The sequence below is a fragment of the Notamacropus eugenii genome, chromosome 4, assembly GCF_028372415.1.
Source record: "Notamacropus eugenii isolate mMacEug1 chromosome 4, mMacEug1.pri_v2, whole genome shotgun sequence".
Lineage (NCBI taxonomy): Eukaryota > Metazoa > Chordata > Mammalia > Diprotodontia > Macropodidae > Notamacropus > Notamacropus eugenii.
The window spans coordinates 198577064-198591806 of NC_092875.1; the positions used below are offsets into that span (position 1 = coordinate 198577064).

General features: G+C 39.4%; 1 protein-coding gene across 5 annotated transcripts in view; it reads right to left on the reverse strand.

The window, feature by feature from the left end:
• Positions 1-14743, reverse strand: part of RIPOR2 (RHO family interacting cell polarization regulator 2) — a 262117-nt gene that overhangs the window by 11247 nt on the left and 236127 nt on the right. For all 5 annotated transcript variants that reach the window (XM_072603985.1, XM_072603982.1, XM_072603988.1 and 2 more), the window contains 6 exons: positions 14009-14190; positions 10739-10907; positions 7265-7400; positions 4855-5016; positions 3678-3836; positions 852-1054 (listed from right to left, as the gene is read on the reverse strand). In XM_072603985.1, coding sequence (XP_072460086.1) covers positions 852-1054; positions 3678-3836; positions 4855-5016; positions 7265-7400; positions 10739-10907; positions 14009-14190 — 1011 coding nt within the window. The remainder of the gene's footprint in view (positions 1-851; positions 1055-3677; positions 3837-4854; positions 5017-7264; positions 7401-10738; positions 10908-14008; positions 14191-14743) is intronic.

Genomic DNA, 14743 nt, shown 5'->3' on the forward strand with positions numbered 1-14743 from the left:
CTACTTGGCAGTGAGAAGGGAAAGCAATGTGAATTCTATGTTTGTCCCTAGCAAACATGGTTTATTCAGGGAAAGAATCATGATTCCATTATGTTGAGTGGGTTCAAATGTGGTTGTAAGAATTTTAATGATTCCTTGGAAAACCTAGTCCTGTTGTTACAGTTACCAGAACCTGAAGAACTCTATCTCCTGTTTTTCTCTGGGGTACAGAACACATACCTATTAGCTTTTATGTGATCACACAGGAAAAGTATGCCCACCCAGAACAGGGCAAAGGGAGTGCCATGATGGGTTCAAGTCATACTTCGGTTGGGTTTAGATGTAGATTATTCCATAGCCCCTCTTGTTCCAAATCTCTTGGTCTAAACTCCATTTTCTGCCCAGTTTCTTGTGTCTGGCTTGAAATCTGATTGGTCTTCTAGCTGTGATCCCTAGATTGTGTGCTAGCATGTCTATTCCTTCTCCAGTGGCTTGCCTTGGTTTCTGGTCCCAGCCTATTCTGTCTCAGGACTACCCACAACCCAGAGCTGACATTAATGCTGGTCAGATCCTCTTTCTTGTTTTATAAATAATGGAACCATGAAAATCACAAGACCTTACTGTAGACAGTTTGTATTTTCTTAGCATCCTGTCTGTGGTAGTACTTTAGTACTGATAGATGTACCTCTTGTCTCTCCAGCTAGATAACAAGCATGGTCTATGTATTCTCTCCTCTATGACCATTTGGATACAACATATCATTCAAAATGCTTGTTGAATGAAAGAATGAGTCATATGGAATGAACAGATAGTGGTACTTTACAGCTAAATGATAGAGGATTAAATGATTTCCCCTTTATCTAGCCACTTACCTTTTCCCTGAAATGCTTATTTTTGGATGCTGCTGCCAAATACAGTGTCACAGCCTGACTAATCTCATCATTGTTTTCAGTCAGAAGAAAAGCCAGGGCTCGGAATACTTCCTGCTGGACTGGGAGGTTGTTGGCTGTAAGATCAGTCATGTTCTGTAGCAGTTTTTCATCTCTTAATGATTGGAGAGTCTGAACCATTGCAGCTAGGTTAAAGAGAGAAGTGAGTTAACATTCTGGTTCATCTGCTTAATATGATAATTTTACAACAAGATTTCTTTTTTTTAAAAAAAATTACTTAAATTCTAAAAAATCAACCTTTTTTATTTGTAACTTAAACATTAAATAAAATTAACATATAAATATATCAAGTAGATTAGATAATGAGGATTGTACATGAAACCATGAATATTATGTATAGCTTGCTTTTACTTTTAAGTAAAGCAATTCAGGGTTACTTTCAAATCTGTCCTGCTGGTCTATAATTCCTATTGGCCCTTCTGTTTTCTTTTGTGCATGTTAAACAGGCTGTCCCAAAAGTCTGAGGGCACTTGGAAACTATTAAAAAGACTAAAACTGCACTCAGACTTTTGGGATAACCCATACTTTAATAATCTCTCTTCTTTTTCTTTTTTTGGGGGGTGTGTGATAATTCTATATTGCTTGTATCCTTTTCCCCATCAGTCCCACCATCCAAAAAGAAGAAAAACAAAACACTGGTGGTAATAATATAGACAGTGAAGCAAACCAAATCTATACATTGGCCAAGTCCAAAGTCCAAGTCTCATTCTGGACTTTAAGATGATCACTTCTCATGACATAAACATCCCACCAGCTTAAAGGATGCCTCAACTTTGCTTATTTCAATTGGTGACCGACTTTTAGCTATTTGACTTACCTGACTAGTTAAATCAGTTAGGCATGGAGCTAATATAGCCACAGTTAGAGATTTGATTCTCATTTGTGCCAATGTTGACCATTTCCTGATTATAGACTGTGCCCTTGTCCTTTTTTGGTCCTGACTTTTGAGGTCACTGGTGAAGGGAATTCTTAAAGAAAAAAGCTCCCTCTATCAATATGGACTAGAACTTCACTTAGTCTTAGAAGGTTGCCTGGGACACTGAGAGGTAAAGGGACTTGCCCAAGATCACAGACCCAGTATTTCCCAAAGGTAAGACTTTAAATCCAAATCTTCTTTTTTTTTTTTTTTTTTAGTTGGAGATAACTTTAATTCTTATTCACATCTGCTAACTCAATAAGATAGGGAAAAAATCCACCAAGCTTTACTATTTACAAGAAAACACATGACATAATTTTCAAATACAATAGACACTATTTAAGCAACAATATCAAATCTTCTTGATACTGAGGTTCACTCTTTCTCCACTCCACCATTCTGCCTCTCTCTCTCTAGTGGATGCTTTACAAATGCATGTTATTGGTCACAAGGGCATCAGGGTGAGAAAGATTGTGCATAGCAGAAATCCATCACCACTACCGGAGACACTACTTAAAAAAAAAATCAATCAACAATGCACAGCCTTAAAAGGCCCAATCCAGCCACTTCCCTCGTCCACTACCCAAGAAGGTTTCTTAACAAAACACATTATAAAGTTTGGTTTTGATTCTATTATTTACATCTGAAAGGGCTACACCAGACTACTGATGACTCATATTTACCAAGCACTTTAAAGTTTAAAAAGTGCTTGCTTAATAACAAAACGGTGAAGAAGTCAGTACAAACATTATTCCCATATTAAAGATGAAGAAAAAACTGAGTCTCAGAGAGTTGAAGTGACTTGTTTAGCTTTTTCCCCTCACCATCAAATGCCTCCATACAGAGTCCCAACTATATTCCTCTTTCCTTGCCCTGGATATTTTTGCTTCACATTTCCATTTCATTTTTCTTCCCTCCTCTACTCCACTCTTCTGTACTCTTGTGAGCAAATATCATTCCTGTTTTCTATTAGGAGAGCTCTATCTACAGAGTCAGAGGAGCAATTGGAAGTTTGCAACCTAGAAGTGGCAAGTTAAGTATAAAAAAAAACGAGTCACCAATAGAGTCACTTCCAGGCTTCCCATTAATGAAATACTATCAGTTAAATGATTGGAGTATTGGCAGAAATTCTTTCGCTTATTCACCAGAAGACAGTTTACATTAACAATACAAAATTCATTTCAATCAATAACCAAGTATATGATCAAGTATTATTAAGCACTTTCTATGTGCCAGGCATTGTCCTAGGGCCCTGGGAATGCAAACAATGAGAAGTGCCCTATGAGTGAGCATTTTTTTTGTTTATTTATTTTTAGTTTTCAGCATTCACTTTTATAAGATTTTGAGTTCTAAATTTTTTTCCTCCCACCTCCTCTCCCCCCCAGACAGCATGCAATCTGATATGGGCTATACATATACAATCATATCAAACATATTTCCACATTAGTTATGTTGTGAAAGAAGAATCAAAACAAAAGGGAAAAACCATATGAAAGAAAAAACAAACAAAAAAGAGAAAATACACGCTTTGATCTGCATTCAGACTCCATAGTTCTTTCTCTGGATGTGGATAGCATTTTCAATCATAAGTCATTGGGAATTGTCTCGGATCATTGCACTGCTGAGTAGATCTAAGTCTATCCAAGTTGAGCATAGCACAATGTTGCTGTTACTGTGTATAGAGTTCTCCTCACTTTACAAGGAGTGAACATGTAATTGGTAAACCATGAAGAAGAAAATGGGGCTACCATCACTCAAGGCTATTGTTGGAATGGACCCCAGACTGCAAAGCAAACAATTATCACAATGAGACAAAATCCAGTGGATCCTACCTTGCTTAGCCAACTGAATTAAGTAACCCTCAAGGTCACTCACACCATTGCTGGCAAAGTAATGATAATACTGAAAAACAGTGATGACTTCGGAGGAGAGACTGGAGGAAAGCAAAGACTCTGTCCGATCCAGAATTCGAGACACGAGTGTTCGAAATGCTGTGGGAAGACAAGAAATGGGTCAGTCCTATAGGATATGGAAGCTCAGCCCATCAGCTGAGGAGGCAGAAATCAGACAGGTTAAGTGACTTGTACAAGGTCCTATAGCTGGTAAGAACCACAGTCAGCATTCAAACCCAGGTCCTTCAACATTCTTTCTACTATCCCAGGTTGCCTCCTCATTTAGAGGTGTCAGGGATCTAAACTGCTGCCCTGAGTGGAAGTCTTCTCAGAAAACCTAAACTCAAGCCCAGGTAGAAGTTGCTCCTAAGAAATGACAGAATGGGGGCAACTAGGTGGAGCAGTGGATAGAGCACCAGCTCTGGAGCCAGCAGGACCTGACTTCAAATCTGGCCTCAGACACTACCTATGTGACTCTTAGCTAGTCACTTAACCCTCCTTCCCTCCAAAATAAAAATTACAGAATGAAAGAATACAGACTTTCATTCATAAGATCATAAATCTAGAACTGTAAGGGACTATGGAGGCAATCTAGTCCAATGTCTTTATTTTACAGATGAGGAAACTGAGGCCCAGGGATTTTGGGTAACTTGCCCAAGGTCCCACAGATAATAATTTGCAGAGGCAGGATTCAAACCCAAGGCCTCTGATTCCATAATCAATGTTCTTTCTCCACTGTACCTTGATGCCTCCTACAATTGCATGCCTGCTGCTGTGGAAACCCCTACTTATTTCCTTGAGCACCAATAGACCTAGGGAAGGTGATATGTCATCTTGACTATAGTCATTGATTCTCAAAGCAAGTAATTAAGTTTCAGTGTCATGGTATGCTCTAAGTCCTTAGCTTTCAATTCCTGAAGCCTTTTGTCTATGACTTTCTTCTTACGTGTTCTGATCCCATCGCCCTGGTAACTGCGGCCATCACTTGGAAATCTTAGATAATTCTGAGTAGGCTTGTGTTGGGAAATGGACTGGCAAAAACCTTTTAGAGGATGGGAGTGAAGAGGTACTGTACTCACTGAAGGGATAAAAGAAAGCCTTTAGATCTTCAACATACCTGTTTCTGCCAGTCCTGGGTGTTCTTTATTGATGATTCTGGCAAAGTTGGTCTCAAGCTGCTTCATCACCCTGTCAACTGAGGTGTGGTAGACCCCCAGAGGGCTGCAGCACTTTGTCCAAAATGATAGGAGTGACAACTTTTTATGGAATTCTGGTATAGCTGGTGGGGGAAAAAATGTTACATTACATAGCATTCTATGGTGTGCAGCTTTGGCTTTCACTGAATGGTCCAGCCCAAGCTTCTGTTGTTCATTTAAGTGAATGAGTGTAAATAGCAATTTTTTTCTGTTTTGACTAGAAATTCTGAGGGTCTTCCCTTCCCAGACTGATACTTTTGTGATGGCAAACTAGGCCACCTTTTGTCTCAATTCTTACCTAGCCCTTAGTCACTGAATGGGCATTGCCTCAGACAAAATGAGACCTGGAAAGACCTTAATTTAGAAAGACAAGGTCACTCGCTGCATCCTGGGTCATCCTCAGGTGTCTGGACTTTTGTCTTGCAACTGGACTCCAATGACTCTGGTGGAGAAAGTGAGGCTGAGAACTCTGCCCAGTTCTGCCTCACTTAAATCCAATTCATAGACAAGTCAAGACATCACCCTTGTGATATCATTGGTCATCTTTCAGAACCAACAACATGGCGCACAAAGGGCTTTCCCCCACATCTCCGCAAGAAGCACGTAGGGTAGTTGTTATTGTTCATATTTAATAGATTAAAATAAGACTAGGAAAGTTTATGACTTTTCCAAAGTCACAGGTATTAAATGTTAGCTCCACTTCTACACTTAAATAAAGCAGATGAAAGGAAGTTAGTCAGGGAGATCATGGCAGGGTGGAGAGAGTAGGAAGATGAGTATGGCAAGCATCTTTTTCTTAGTTTTCAGTATTGCAAAATGTAACACAGTAGGTTGACCATGAACTTCCTCTGGGAAGCCTCCATGATGGTTTAAAATGTAAAGATATTGTATTGAGTTTCCCACATAACCAATGGAGAGGTTTATCATAAAGGACTGTTCCCTCTAAGTAATAAATATAGCTGTTTAAGAAGTGTAAGATTCAGGTTCCTTCTCTCTCAGTTTCCTAATCTAACTTCTCCTTTTGTTCTCTCATCTCTTGGAAATCTCGTATCTCAAAAAGAAAAAGACCAGGGCATCAAAGCAGGAAAGGATCCAAAGAACATTTTTTGTTTTATACATAAGAATATTATAGTCTGGCCAGTTTTGAAGAAATAAGAGAGATCTCCCTAATGTCCTTGATCTTTCTGGACCAGCACCACCTCAGCCTGGATGAGGAAGGTGGGGAAAACTTGGATGATAGATCAAGTTGAATGTTAAATGGGATGCTAAGTGGGATGGTGGGATATGGCCACACTAACAGGATTAATGAGAATAAAAGGTAGAGTTTTAACTTTAATTTTTTGGAAATGTTTTCACATCACTTCTACAGCAAACCTTTGGGTGGGTAGGGCAACAGAGGCTCGGTGATATTAAGTGGCTTGCCTAAAGTTATATAACAAATAAATGGAAGGACTGAGATGAGGATAAGTCTTCCCACTGTGTTCTTCGCACTCATTCCAGGCCAAGGAATGCCTGCAGAAGGGAGCTCTCTGGGCGAATGCCCAGTCACATAACTTATCAGGGAGTTTCAGCCTTAAGTAATGAAACTAAACTAGAGAAACAGTCAAAGGCCTCGCATGACTTTTACTGAACAGCTGATGTGAAGCTCTTCACTGATGACTGGGATTCTTTGGAAAGTGAAATTCATGACTTTACAAGAGTATCCAATTTTCAAACCTTTACAAGTCCAGAGTATTTTGGCAGGCAACACTCACCATCTGCCCCTCCCCACCCTTCCCAAGCTCATGGACCATTTTGGATAACAGTTTGCCTGTGGGCTTGTGAATTAACTTGCTGGTCTTGTACTTTTCCAGTAAGGGAATTGCCTAGTAGCCTGACATCATGGAAACATACCTAAGCTGTGGGGTTTTTTGTGGGGGAGAAGGAGACAAAGATATTTAGAGAAGTAAGAACAATCCTGACTTTCTCAAAATAGAAACCATATCTTTTTTTATTTCTATTCTATGGCCAGAGATTGCCCCTTATGCTATCTTGCTAGCTTGCTACTGGTCAAAAAAGATCACAGGACCACCATTCTAGAGCTGGAAGAGACTGTAGAGGCCATCTGGCACAACCCTCTCATTTTACAGATGGGGAAACTGAGGCCAAGGTAGTAAGGGACTTTCTCATGGTTACAGAAGCAGTAAGCATCACAGGCAGGATTTGAATCTAGGTCCTCTGAGACTAGTCAGTGCTCTTTCTACCTTACCATTCCTTCCTCCCTCCCTTTGAGAAATTTGGGCAAGGAGCATCATCCCAAACTGGGATTTAGAGTCTATCTCAGATACTCACCCTCTATGACAGAGCTGATGTTCCCCATATTTTCATCACTGACAGCTGCAAGTTTCTCTATCACTTGGATCTGTCCAGAGAGCTTCTCTAAGAGATTTCTTGTTATAAATGGAGTTTTGCTCGAGAACACAATTTGCTAATAAAATAAAAAAAGCCACTATTTCAATAGTTTTCATCAATCCAATTCAACAAGCATTTGTTAAAGGACCTACTATGCTCCAGGCACTATGTTAAACCCTGGGGAGCTAAAAAGACGAAATCAGCCCATTGTGCAGGCAGCCAGTCTTGAAGCATTTTCCTCCCAATCTCATCCCTTTGGCGTATGGTGTAAAGTTTAATCATTTTGCCCATTTATTCCTGATCAGTTTGGGCAAGATTCCTCATTCTAAAGTAGTCAGACACAGACTGATGTTAGTAGATGTTAGTGTTATTTTACTTTCCCCCCAACTTTATTTAAAATTGTGCTTTTCTCTTCAATGAAAAATAGTGAGACTTTCATCTATTTCTCTTTTTCCTTACTCATGTAAATTTTAACTTGCTCTTTGAAATCTACCATCTGTGAGGGAATTGGTTGTGCATAGATGTGAATATAATGGCAGAAAAAGTTAATCTACAAGGATAGTTAGGCCTGAGTTTCACTGAGAAGAATGTGATCAGGATATTATTAATATAATGCAATTATTTATAAAATCATATTTTTAATATACTTTTTTGGGCCAAGTTGGAAAGTACACTAGGTGTTTGGGGTCTGAAAAATTTTTTGATGAAAAGCAAAAGATACCAAGAATACATGGTGGAATTTGTTATACAAAGAAATGCTGTGGCAATAATCTATGTCTTAACCACCCTAGACCAAGATGTTAATGGTTTGCCATCGCTGTATTTTCATTTCTGTGTGATTGTACTCTGATTGGATTTAGAGATGAGCGACGTTGAAAAAGTCATTCACCTACTTTCCCAATGCCCTCCTCTGATTTCTCAATCTCAAAGTCTCACTCCATGAATGCTGTAATTATGATTTCATCATGGGTACTGGTAGTCATTCAACCCCCTCACTATGCAGAGAGCCCAGTGAGTCTCTAGAAGGAAATTATCCTCTTTTTAGGAGGAAGAAATATCCTAGTCTTCAGAAAGAATTAATTCTTTATTCAAAGGTAGATAATTCCCAGAAGAATTTACTCAATACAGTATTAGGTTCAATGAGCATAGTTTAAAAAAGTATTAAAACAGAGTCTTACAGAAATGCTCAGTGAGAATAATATGGTCAGGAATAAATAAAACTCTGGTTCATATTGACCAGAAAAAGGATCTTGCACACTTCCTGTTTAACTGCTTTCTGGTACTCATGGCTTACCAATTCAATACAATGTTTGTGGGACAACTTATATTCTTCAGATACGCTGGAATCCTGGTCAAATGAATCTGTCTATATCAAGAGACCTTAACTGGGGACCAAATTATCATAACCCTTAAAAGCCATCTGAGGCCATTTTAAATAGTCTCATTTGTGGGAGAGGGGAATGAGAGACTATGACTACTCTAGGTCCACACCTGCTCCTTAGCCTAGGCAAAATTTGCCTGTGTTTCTGCACAGCTTCCTCTTCTACTCTGAGATTCTAACAAAGCTCCTGTTCTAACTAAGCAGGATAGGGAGTAGTGAAACAGCCAATTGGAACCCACTTCCAAGTCTGGTTGTCCATTTCTTGCCTGCCTTTCTAAGGCCTGACTATGTCTCCAGATCCCTTCTTGTAATTCCATACCCTGGACAATTGTAAAGGACACAGGAAAAATGGATAGTAGATACAAACACCTAAGGACTGTGCTGATTCAGTAAGTTCTAAAGTGCTTGGCACAAAAAACCATATAATAAATGCGTTTCCATTCCATTCTAAAAATAATTTCTATTTTCCCTAGGCAGTTTAGTCTCCCAGTACTCCAAGGTAATTCTGAACTGTTCATTCATGGTCAAAAATGTTTTAGAAATATACCTCAAATGGGGAGAAAATGCATTGGCATGTGTGTATTCTCCCCTACTTAGAGTCTGAGGTCCTCAAAAGCCAGCATCGCCCACTTTTCTTATTTCTGTCCTCAGTGCTTATCATAGTTCTTGGCACATAATAGGTACTTAAATCCTTTTTCTTTCATTCATTCATTCATCTATTACTAGAAATAGTAACTACGTGACAGCCCAGAAGTGACAGCATAGTCTGCTAAAAAATGACATTGATTTTGGGGGAAATAATGGATCAGTTCTTTGACTTTCCTCTGATCTGGGAGCTCAAGTTCTTTGCTTGTGTCACTATTGAATGAAGATGGCTGATTCATATTGGCATACGTTATTAGGTTCTGTTTCAGGGCTGGGTTTATTCTTTCAATGATGTTTGCCTCGAGGGCTGCCCCAAGACAGGGGGGGTCTTATCAGTGACTATTTATGCCTTGTGTTATAAGAGTGTCTGGATATTTTCCTGACCTTGGTAATTGGCGGTGTGATGGTAAGCCAGCTCCTTGGATGTTGGTGACACAGCAAGCTTAGTTTGATTGTCTGGAGGATGGAGAACTAACGTTTGGATTAAGGAACTATGAAAACCATAGGAGTCAGAGTTGGTGAATGGGTCACTGGAGAGGTTAGTCAGTGCACGTATCAGTAGGAGGTTGTTTGGGTGCACATCCCCAGAGGGTTCATATTGGCTCCTGGAACCAATCTGCATTTAGGAAGTGAAGGCAATGGGGAAGCGATGCAATGTTTACATAAATACGTCATTTAAAGAGAAGGCTCTTGGATTTCAGCCTCAGTTTCTGAGAACATGACTGTTCTCAAAATGTTATTTTCTTTTTATTCATCACTACATTGCCATGATTTACCCTCAGTTGATCTTAGTAATACCACCTCCTTACCTTTAAGAGGCCTCTAGCTTCTAAGACTGCTGAGTGACTGTGAGATTGGAGCTAATGATCTACCGTACTTTGGGTGAATGCTCTCTTTGTCTGGGACTGTACCATAAGGAATGTTTCAAAAAGGAGTATATAAGGAGGTCATGGGATCTTTTTTTTGGAGGCTATCAGGGTTAAGTGACTAGCTCAGGGTCACAGAGATAGTAAGATAAATGTCTGAGACTGGGTCTGAACTCAGGTCCTCCTGACTCCAGGGCCAGTGCTCTATCCACTACCCTGCCTCATGAAGGTATGGGATCTTACTCATGCATACCAGAAAAGTTAGGATAGTTGACCTCTAGCAAGGTTCCTTCCTTCTTCATGAGTAATCATTATACTAGCTAAATTAAAAAATATATAAATAAAAAAGGGGGATTTTTATTTAATAAACATTAGCTGCCTACATGTACTAGGTACTCAGGAAACAGAAAAATGAAAGTCCCTTCCCTCAGGGAGCTTGTATTCAACTGAACCCATCTGATTCCCTCGTGTATCAGCACTCTGTGGTATGAATAGATAGGGGATAACATACAATAATCCTACCTGTATAAGGTGGGTGCAGTACTGCAGGTGCCTAACTATGGTGATGTCAAGGCTTTCATTTCCTGTGGTCAGAGGAAGAGGACTTCCCGCTACACTGGTGCCGACTCCTGTGTCTTCTGTCAGCGCTTCACTAGGATGCCCCCTGGCTTCAGGGTGTATTGATCTGTAACTGTTGAGGCAGGAGGGTGGGTGAAACATTCATAACTTGTTTTTAAAGGCAAGCAGCTTGTGAACTTCACAAGGCTACCATGGGGCCCCTCTAGAAACAGCAACCTATCAGTCAAGAGCCATGAAGAATGGAGAAACCATTTAGCAAATACCCCACATCTCAGCCTGGAAGGCAAGTATTCCGAAGTCAAATGGCTGAGCAAAGCCCCATGTTTGTTCCTCAAGAACAATAAGCCTTTTGTAAAGGATTTTCACTGAGAAGCCTTTATAACAGGCTCTCATTTTGCACTTCTTGGGTTTCTTTGGTCTGTTGACAGGGTGATTTGCCAAATTTTCTGGGATTAAACTGGCCTCTAGACTTGTGGTTTCCCAAGAGCAACGCTATTAAGAAATAATCTGTCAAGTCTTGTTTTTGTTTTTGTTTTTCTGGCCACAGATCAACGGCTCCTTGAAGAATGAAAAGAGGAAAAGCTACTGAAATGAGAGAAATTGAATGTTCTACTCTGGACCAAAATGAAAGCAGTGTGTAAATGTCTAGTGGCATCCTAAATTTGACCCTCCCCCTCAACACACACACACACACACACACACAAACACACACACACGTCTCACACTACCATCCCCTGTTTCTTTGCACAGTGCTCCTTTCATTGTTAAATCCTTAGCTCAAGCTTGTTAAAACATATAATATCCTGAATTTGTGGAGCATTTAAAGTTTTTCAGAAAGAAAAGCACTTACATATCTAGCACAGGATTTCTTAACCTGGGGTCCATGAACTTTTTAAAAGAATATTTGATAACTATATTTTGATATAATTGGTTTTCTTTGTAATCATGTGTATTTTATTTTAGACACTTAAAAACATCCTGAGAAGGAGTCTGTAGGCTTTACCAGACTGCCAAAGGGGACCAGGTTACAAAAAAGTTAAGGACTTCTGTTCTAGAATCCACTACTCCTAATAAATCTGTGAAATAGGTAGCCCTATGCCCATGATATAGATGGAGAAATAGAAGCACAGAAGTCAAATACTTTTCCCAGGTCACACCAAAAAGATCCAGTTTCAGACTGGAACCAGTCTTCCCATTCCCAATCCAGCACTATTTTCCATTATATCACTCAATAGGCTTTCACTAAAATCTCAAAATAAAACTAAATCTCAAACATTTGCACGCTAAGTTGGGCACAGCGTCAATGCATGTTAACTATAACCTTTTGTATCACTTTGGGATTTAGCAAGCACTTTCATGAGATAAGCATGCAGGGGTCCATCTCAAAGTTTCCTGGACCAGACTTGACCCTGACCCTTCTGTTAATCTTCCTGAATTCAGTAATGGTCTTACTTTCTCTACCATTTGAATTTTAACCATGCATTTTGGATCATTTTTTTGCTACCATATTTTTTGGTTTGTATTTCAGGTTAATAAAAAAAAATTGTCCCCTTCATTTGTTTTTTCAATATATGTGATTTTAAAAAGAGAGGCACTGTTGGGATTGAGCATGCCACGGAATAGAAAATCTGGCTTCTTGCCCTGTGTCTGACACATAGTAGTTGAGTGACCCATGGTCACTTAGCTGTCAGTGCCCTAGGGAACTAACTCTCTAAGACCTGAAGCTGCAGAGGAGCAGTACATAGCTACAGAAAAGTGGGGGACTTAGTAGAGAGAGTGCTGGACCTGAAGTCAGAAAGTCTTAGTTCATATTCTCCTCTGTCAGTTATTAGCTGTGAGACTCTGAGTCTCAGTTTCCCTAGCTGTAAAATGGGGATAATAATAACATTTACCTCATAGGACTGTTGTAAGGAACAAATGCAATATCATATGAAAAGTGCTTTCAAACCTAAAAATGCTCTGTACGTGCTATGATGATGATGATGATCTGCTGTGGCAGAGGGAGTTTCCTTATGGGGTGTTCTCTAGATGAAAATATTTCTCTTTTTCCCTAATACTCCTTGCTGAAATGTATTAAAGTCTCCCCTAGATTAGAAACATCAGAATTTAGAATCAGCTCAAATCCAGTGTGAGGATAACTTGCAGAGAAAAATATTCACCATTATAATGAAAACTCTTAATTTTTTAGATTAAATTTGAGTAACCCTGAGATTGGTTCAATTACAATCTCCATGTGGTATTTTTCTTCTCAGGTTCTATTTCAGACATGAGAGAAAAAAATTCCAAGGAGAAGAAAATAATTTTCAAAAACCCTCTTACAATTTGGATTTCTTGAAGAATAGTTTTAATTTGTTGTAACTTGAAAATCTGTTTAGATTAAATGTTTCCAACATAGATTGTAGCTAAAAATTACATCTCTTTCTCTGAGATAGTGCCTTGTGATCTCGTGGCTGTTATTGATGGAATTGGGTATGTTCCAATGTTTTACCCCCCCTGAAATCACAAGATACCCACTATTCTCTAATGCTAAAATGTAGCTCTAGTTGTACCAAGAAATGCAGTGAAGATCATCTTGAGAGCTCAGCATCTTCCCCAACCTCCCACAAAGAGACAAGGGACAAGAGAAGGCCATGTTATAATACACTAGGATGGGGAGTGGGGAGGACAGTAGGGTCTGCAGCCATTCCAAAATCAACTTCTATAATAGGGCATAAAGCTGACCCCATGTAACTCTGATTGGCAAACATAGTCCATGCAAAGGCTTAAATGGGACAGAGGAAAGGACAAAAACAAAAGAAAGAATTAGTAATCAGATCCATGTTAAGGAAAACCAGGTCCAAACCTATGTCAAGGAAGATACAATACTTAAGTCTCATTAGTTAACTGCCAGTTTTTCACTTTGAGGACAATTTGCAGATGCTGAAATTCAAACAAAAAGACATCCCTCTAATCTTGTTTCCTCTGGCTCCGAAGGAGAAATTTACAATGGCAGCTGGGACCCACCCCAGACATTTATCACTTAGATGGGTTTAACCATACTAGAAACTTATTCTCAGCTCTAAGGGACCTCAAGAGACCAATAAGCCATTTGTATGGTGAATATCATCTTCCTTGAGTAATGTGTGCACCAGGATCCGCAATTAGTGAAAAAGAATTACGGAATGTAGATGCTGTAAGGAGAGAAGGGTGAACTGCGACTAGCTTCTGACTTACCTATTTTTCTCAGTCTCAGTGTCTGAAAATACTGAGTCAGCACCTCCTCCAACATTACAAACCTCCTCACCATCCTCCTCCTCATCAAAGTCAGAGGTGTTCAGGAAATCAAAGCTTTCTAAAGCACTCTCAACTGTAAGACTTAAACTGGAAGACCGGCTGCGGCTTCCTGCTGGCTTGCACTGAAAAGGCAGAAGGCACCAATGAAAACATAAAAAATATACATACTATATATTTTCAAGGGAAAAACAAACACACTGCACCCAATTCAAGTTATGACATTTTCAGTTCCAAATTTTTATTTTATTTTTGTTGGCATTTTATATGCTTTTGAAAAACCTTCATATTATCCAATTCAGGATAAAACAGTTTGGATTCTCCCCCCCACCCCAAGCCTTTATTTTGTTGGCATTTTATATGCATTTTAAATCTTCATATTCTTCAAGAAATACAATTGAGCTGTCTTGGGAAACAAAGCTGCTCCCTTCACTATTCTTCCTTCTCCTAAAATATAACCGAGGAATGAGGTTTAATAGGCAACCGCTGAGTCAAGGAGGTTATAGGTTGTATGTGCAGAATACAAACCAATAACCTAATCTCCAGGGAACAGGACATCACTGGCCAAAGACAGAACCTGGGCATTTGAATAACATTTTCTCATCTCCCTTTAAATTTTGCTCCTTATTGGGTCATTTTCTGTATTTCTCAGAAGACTTAACTGAATTTCACCTGAAT